Consider the following 7,938-nt stretch of genomic DNA (forward strand, 5'->3'; position numbering starts at 1 on the left):
AACTTTAAACCCACAAAATTCAAGCACAAGGTGGTTTAAAAAACCACCACATTGTGACCACTGTGTGAACACACCTTTATCCTAAATGACAGCAAAAATATTTTCTACCCAAAATTAAACACAGATCTGTTGAGGAAACCCCACATGTAGACCAACGAAAGATTCAAGTTGTTGATCTAGAATACAACACCCATAGACTGCTATAGGCCCATTCAGTACATCCGATTACATGGACAGTTGCCGTTTTTTTTCTGGATACCTTGGAAGTTTTCAGTTGTATTTTTTTTTTCCACATTATACACAGTAAAACAAGCAATTTTTGTCTTTCAGGAATCATGAATGAAACCACAGAGGGCACCCAGGAGTTTGAGGAGCGAAGTGTGAACGTGACAGACTTCAGCCAGAAAGTTATTGGCTACGCTTTGGATACAAGTATCATCTTACTATTGGTCATGGTTATGATGTCATTTGGTTGTACTCTGAAATACTCAGAACTGAAAAAATATTTCCTGAAGCCCAAAGAAGTTGGAATAGCTGTGCTAGCGCAATATGGTTTCATGCCGCTGTCCGCCTTCTCTTTGGCCCATATTTTGCGTCTAAGTTCTATTGAATCCTTGATTGTACTGTTATGCGGTTGCTGTCCTGGAGGAAATCTATCCAATGTCTTTTCTTCTGCTATAAAAGGCAACATGAACCTTAGGTAAGAGAAAACCTAGTTAAAGTAGTTATCTAAGGCCTGGTTCACATCTGTGTTCAGTATTACGTTTGGGATATCTTCTTGGGGACCCCCTGAACGGAATACTAAACGCATTAAAAAGCGGTGAGCAATGAAAGCACATGGACCCCATAGACTATAATGGGGTCCATGTGTTTTCTGCACTGTGTCCACACGAGTCATGTGGAGAGAAAAGTACAAGAGCTACACTCCTCTCCACATGATTCGTGCGGACACCACACAGAAAACACATGGACCCTATTATAGTCTATGGGGTCCATGTGGTTTCATTGTTCACCGGTTTTTAATGCGTTTGGCATTCCGTTCAGGGGGTCTCCAAGCGGACTCCCTGAACGGAATACCGAAAGAAGATGTGAACCAGACATAAGTAATGTCACCATATAAACGTCTGACAATGGTGATAGAGCAACCTGCTGTGTCCCCATTTTCTCCAGTTACCTTATCAGACCATAGAGCAGAGGAGAAAATGGAAGCAGTGAGTAATGAAACATCTCACCACTTGGTACCCAGACATTGCTTTGTATAGGGGCACGGAAAGGCCATTATACTGCCTGTGGGGGCACTGAAGGGGACATTATTGAGCATGTTTGGGCAATGAGGGAGCCAATATACTGTGTGGAGGAACTTGTGGGCCATTATACTGTGTGTGGTGTCAGCGAGAGGGTCATTATACAGTGTGTGGTGGGACACTGAGTGGGCATCATATTGTATAGGAGCATGAGGGGTCAATATACTGTGTAAGAGGCATAAGAAAGCATTATACTGTATGAGGTGAACTGCATAACTGTTCCCAAGGGTGAAGACTTCCCGCAAATAAAAATTTTCTTATGTAGAGGTATCAGGGGGAGCAGGGGACCCAAAGGGGATGAGAATATTTCTTCAAACATCCTAGATACCAAAAGAAAAAAAGCTAAATCTCCTAAAAAGGGGGGACTGATCTAATATTGATAGGATAAAATATTAAAGTTTCAGAAAAATTCTCTAATTTTAGTATTGCAATAATCCTTTTACCAAGATGAATAATACCGCAGCAGATACTACAAAGCCAACATTACTATAAATGCACATAGCTAAAGAACTTGGAGAGCTCTAGGAAAATTATCCTTGGCTTCCAGAGAGTTCCTTATTTCAGACATTGTTAAATATGTATAGTGTGTTCAGGGCCGTAACTTTTGGAGAGTGCAATGGTATCAGGGCCCAGGAGCCTTAGGGGGCCCATAAGCACTGGCATCAGTATTGCGATTGCAGCTTCCATCTGGCCCATAAACCAAGGAAACCTACAGATTACCCGAACCACACTAAGACTGATTAAACTCCTTAGCACACTATCAAGAATTCGCTGTAGGGATGAGGAAGGGGACTCTGGACAAAAGATTGCACCGGGGCCCACAAGGCTTTAGTTACGCCACTGACTGTTTGTCCAGAATTGTAGATAAAAGTCAATAGCCACCCATCAGTCCTCTGCTGCTGTGGTCCCTGTCGTTCTTACAGTGATGACCTCACGAAAATCTTTAATATGACCACTGCAGTCAATCACTGGCATCAATGACACCTCCTGCAATTGCCAGAAGGATGAGTTATTGAGTGATTGTTGGCAGTGGATGAATTTATCTGGTGCATATAGGTTACTTCTTTATTGTATGCCATATCCTGCAAGATCCCAACTTTCTTATGGTAAAATTGATGTCATTCTTTGTACAGCGCTGTAGAATATGTTGATGCAATTTAAGTGACGGGAAACTTGTTGGACCCATAATATCCTTTCTGGTTATACCACCAACTGGTAGTACCCTATAGCCTATGGAAGGCCCCAAGGATGTTCATGTTATATCTCCAAGGAATAATTGCTCTGTTCTCATATTGAGTTTATCAAAGATGCAGCTGAGATCAGAGATATAACTTAAAGCTCCTGGGCCCTGCTGCAAATGTAATTATGTAATAATGCCTCACTTACTGTCTGGTGTCTTCCTATGTTGTAGAGAGGTCTTTGGGCCCCTTGAAGCTCCAGGGCGTGTAGTGATTGCTACCTCCATTCTTCTCTACCTCCTATACCTATACCTCTGAGGGCGTATTTGGCTTCTTAGAATTGTGTTGAATTGTTGAGTTCAGTCCAGGCTTACTTATCTGATTATTTCTCTCTTGTAGCATTTTGATGACCGTTTGCTCAACTGTACTTGCCCTGGGAATGATGCCGTTGCTTCTCTACGTCTATTGTCTTGGACTGAATCTTGGTCCACTACACATGAATGTGCCTTTTCAAAAAATTGTGACTTCTTTGACCATCACAATAGTTCCTTGTTTCCTTGGTGCACTCCTGAATAGTAAAAGGCCACGTTGCTCACAAATTTTTATTAAGGTAAGGAATAGCAAGGATGTTCAGCTGGTAGCAGGACGGGGATGTATTTTTGTACAGCCCTGTAGAATATGTTGGTGTCATAAAAGGCCAACATCTTAGGGCCGGTTCACATGGGCACAGAGGGGGCAGATTATGGCACGTAATCCATGTCATAATCCACCCCCTCACAATGGTGGTCTATATGGACCGCCAGGCTACTTTTTTCCATGAGTGGCACGTTGCCGCTCACGGAAAAAAAGAAGCAGGCCGCCCTTACTTCATCTGGCAGCAACCTCTGAAGCCAGCCCATTCATTTGAGCCGACTCCAGAGGGGGAAGCCGCGACAGTTGGGTTTTGACCCGAGAGTGACACTGCTCCCCGCGTCACTCTCTGTGCCAAAATCCGCCCCACCACCCCCCGTGTGAACTTAGCCTTAGAGGTTATGGAATAGCAAAGATCTGCATCCTTGCATATACCTTATTATTGTGTGCTCTGTGTCTTGATAATGACCCTACATCATGTCATCCTATAGGTTAGCAAGATCCTTGGGCCTGTGCTTATGGTGGAGATATTCGTTTTATTCTATTTCAGTCTGAAAAGTAATATTTTTAAAGTCTTTTCACCCAAGATGATTGGAGCGTCACTGCTCTTACCATTCTTTGGCTATGTGCTTGGATATACCATAGCTTCCATCTTCCGGCTCCCTGAACAGTAGGTATCTCCTAAAACTGTGGACTCTGTAAATGCTTAGTAATTGTTGCTGTGTGTGAACCTAGCCTTAGAATTCCTACTTTTAAGCTGACTGTCTATTTGGGTTTGGTTTACCCTGATATAGTGTAAAAAGCATGACATTTCTTATTTGTCTATTTTGATGGCTACACAGACCCAATAAGTCAATGCCAGTCTTTATCTGTATGCTGCTGCTGGGTGTTCTTCATTTATGACAAGGGGTTTTTATAGTTGTGTGTGGGGATGAATAGGATGAATAAGGCATCCTTCTTTTGCAGGGCCAGGTGTACTTTTTAGTTGTAGTATTTTGGGGAATGTCTATGGTTTGATCACTTTTCATAAACATTTTTATCATAGGTGAAACTGCAAATAACAGCAGTTCAACAATTGATTTTTCTTTTTTTTTTTTTTGCACTCTAGGGGTCTGATTACTAATGCAATGTCAATGCATTGCTAAATATCAGCATGTGTATGACAGGCTGCATAAAACAAACTGATGCCAGACAAGCCTGGGAGCTTTCAATAGGCTCCCAGCTGGTATGACAACGAAATGCCTGATCCAGATCTTGTTTCGGGGGTTGGCAATCCTTGCCACTCTGACCAAGGCACCAGGGTCCTTAATGCTTACAGTCCAGTAGTAGTGTCAGCAATGCATGTTAGTGTACTATATGCAGGAGCATTTTGCTATGTGATGAGCCACTAAAGAACATAATATTGTATGGGATCACTAAGGACTCTGTGAGGGTTGCAAAGGGGTATCATACTATGTGGGGCCGATGAGGAGGTCATATAATTATTGTTGGGGCCACACGGTGGCTCAGTGGTTAGCACTGCAGCCTTGCAGCGCTGGAGTCCTGGTGTTCAAATCCCGCCAAGGGCAAAAAAACATCTGCAAGGAGTTTGTATGTTCTCCCTGTGTTGGCATGGATTTCCATCCCATATTTCAAAAAAGACATACTGATAGGGGAAAAAAATGTACATGTGAGCTCTGTCGGGCTCACAATCTACATTTAAAGAAAAAAAAAATTATAATTTTGTTGGTCAGGTATTTCTAAGTGGTAGTGATGTGGGAGCACTTACAAAATCTTTGCTCTGAGCCCACCAATGTGTTAAACGGCCCTAAATCTTAATTTTTTCCTTATTTTTCAAACCTCTTGATGTATAGTATGCAACCAGCTCCTAGTTTCAAACTAAGCTCATGGTGTGTCCTTCCTAGTAATATATACTGTATGTGATGTCTGTGTGTCCAGGATGCTACTACTTTTACTAGCTGTCATGTATCAGGCTTTATTCTTTAGCTGCTTTCCACTTCTAAAGGTTTTATTAACTCTTTTTTTTTTTTTTTTTTTTTTTTATGTAGATTGTGAGCCCCACACAGAGCTCACAATGCACATTGTTCCCTATCAGTATGTCTTTGGAATATGGGATGGCAATCCATGCAAACACGGGGAGAACATACAAACTCCTTGCAGATGGTTTTATGCCCTTGGCGGGATTTGAACACAGGACTCCAGCGCTGTAAGGCTGCAGTGCTAACCACTGAGCCACCGTGTGGCCCCAAAGGTTTTATTAACTCTTAAGTACTATCATGGTGTCTATCATAAGGATATGTGTATGATTGGGGTGTATGATAGACACCATGATAGTATTTAAAGGTTAAGTTCCCATGTGATCACCAACTTGCCTATGGTATCCTCCCTTCCCATTTAGAAACTGCTGTGTGTGGCCTCCTCCGTACCTGCTATCATACCACATCATCTTGTATTTCTTTTACTTTTTGTACCTTCTGCATCTACAGAGCTAAACGCACCATCTGCATGGAAACTGGATGCCAAAATGCCCAACTCTGCGCCACGATTCTAAAAATTTCTTTTGATGCTGAAGTCCTTGGCGTCTACATCCTATTTCCTTTGCTTTTTGCTGTATCTCAGATTTTACTAGGTCTTGTTCTCATCTTTGTATTCCGCCTACGAGACAAAATAAAAGCTAAAGGTAAGCAGGTTTTCATATATCCATATTGTGTGCTGATTAATAAATAAATACTGATGAAATCCATATAACGGGATTTGTGGCTATAATACAGAGCATAGAACACATCAGTATTATGGTCATGTAATCCATATTGATATAATAGAAACTTCCATTGTTGGTTGAAAAAAGTCCTGACAGGTTAATGCAGAAGCTGTTTTAATGCTGTGCTACATATTCTGCACCAACCTCTCCATACTTTACATAGGACTTCTGCACCTGCTTTATTCCTGTATAAGGAATGATGCAGCAGTGCTGTATGGAGAATGAATAGTTGCAGGTTGCAGCAATGTTGTAAGATAAAATAACCTAATCCTGTGTAAAGTAAAGGGGATGTAGACTCCAGGGTGCAGCTGTCATTTGTAAAATATATTTTACTCAAGAATACTGCACCCAGGAGTCAGGATCCCTAGTGTTTGAACGTTCTCCGGACAGATAAAGGAGTTGTGCCAATATGGCCATTCATCAACTATCCACAGGATAGGGGATAAATGTTCGATCGTGACCGGCATTCACTCTTATGGGGCTGTAGGCACTGCCGGAGAATACAGTCCCAATAGCCCCATAGAAGTGAAAGGTGCATCGATCGTACAAGCCCACTGGCGATCCATTCACAAGGGGCACTTTTGGTCCCCTGTCCTTCTAAACACTGGGGGGACCTGGTGATTAGGCCCCTCTGACCAGACACTCATTCCCTATCCTCTTTATAAGTAATAAGTGTCCATAATGGGACTAGCCCTTTAATATGTGTTAGTATTGGCTCTGCCTTCTTCCTCCTGTTCCAAGTGCTGCAGTGTCGGGGAAATAATGCCACTCTTAGCACGCATGTCAGGGATTGCTGACTCCTGTTTTACACATTTGCAGGTCCTTAGTATAGGATATTGCCTTGTATGTAGACATTACTATTAACATAAGTGGTCTAGTATATCAAATAGCCCAAAAAATATTTTGGCATTTGTATACCAGTAGGTAAGCAAAAATACACTAGCCTTGTGAGTCCAGTGTATTCATGAGCACAGTGTTCATCACCTAAGATGTCAAGTGTATTGAAATAACATGGGCTATATAATACAATTGGTACACCTTACACCATACTAGATGTGCTTCTTTCTGTTAGTCTTCTCAAAAATAACACGGCTTGGATTTATTATTATAGATATTTGTTCTATTGTATTAATAAACATTAATATTTTGTTTTTTTATTACTTGCAGCTCAGCACAAGCCATATGTCTCTGTTGATAATGGTGTCATGGATGAGAATCTTAATACAACAAATGTCGCCATGTCAGTGTGTTAGAATAAGAAGACTACAGATGTGTTGGGTGAAGAGTTGTTCAAACAGTTAAAGGTTCCTCACTCACCAGGTCCTGAGTTGCCATATTCATGGTTCCTCACTCACCAGGTCCTGAGTTGCCATGTTCATGGTTCCTCACTCACCAGGTCCTGAGTTGCCATATTCATGGTTCCTCACTCACCAGGTCCTGAGTTGCCATGTTCATGGTTCCTCACTCACCAGGTCCGGAGTTGCGATATTCATGGTTCCTCACTCGCCAGGTCCTGAGTTGCCATAATCATGGTTCCTCACTCACCAGGTCCTGAGTTGCCATATTCATGGTTTCTCACTCACCAGGTCCTGAGTTGCCATGTTCATGGTTCCTCACTCGCCAGGTCCTGAGTTGCCATATTCATGGTTTCTCACTCGCCAGGTCCTGAGTTGCCATATTCATGGTTTCTCACTCATCCACTCCGGAGGTGTCATACTCATGGTTGCTCATTCACCTGTTCATGTGATTCCAAAATCTTTTCAAACTCTAATCTTATCATGGAGCCAGAGTGAGGGTTGGAAAAAAGTTTCAAAATAAGATTAACTATTTTGAATTATATTATACAATTATTATAGTATAATTAATTAGATGTACTCTGTATTCCTATGAAAGTAGACTTGTTGGAAATGCTCATTCCCTTTAAAGGGATTCTATCTTTAGAAACCCTTTTTACAATAAATACACATAGGAATAGCCTTAAGAAAGGCTGTTCTTCTCTTACCTCTATTATTCTGATCCACACCGCCATTCCTGAGGAATTTCTTTCTTTTTTATGCATATGAGT

At 41.7% G+C, this 7,938-nt stretch overlaps 1 protein-coding gene across 1 annotated transcript; it reads left to right on the forward strand.

Moving 5' to 3' along the window:
* Window positions 1–335: 335 nt before the first annotated feature.
* On the forward strand, window positions 336–7,400 carry SLC10A1 (solute carrier family 10 member 1). The gene is made up of 6 exons (XM_075281635.1): window positions 336–700; window positions 2,882–3,092; window positions 3,604–3,782; window positions 5,599–5,792; window positions 7,041–7,121; window positions 7,270–7,400. Exons 1-6 carry the CDS (start codon window positions 336–338, stop codon window positions 7,398–7,400), a joined length of 1,161 nt encoding a protein of 386 aa, XP_075137736.1.
* The last annotated feature ends 538 nt before the right edge of the window (window positions 7,401–7,938 follow it).

The sequence above is a fragment of the Leptodactylus fuscus genome, chromosome 7 (assembly GCF_031893055.1).
Source record: "Leptodactylus fuscus isolate aLepFus1 chromosome 7, aLepFus1.hap2, whole genome shotgun sequence".
Lineage (NCBI taxonomy): Eukaryota > Metazoa > Chordata > Amphibia > Anura > Leptodactylidae > Leptodactylus > Leptodactylus fuscus.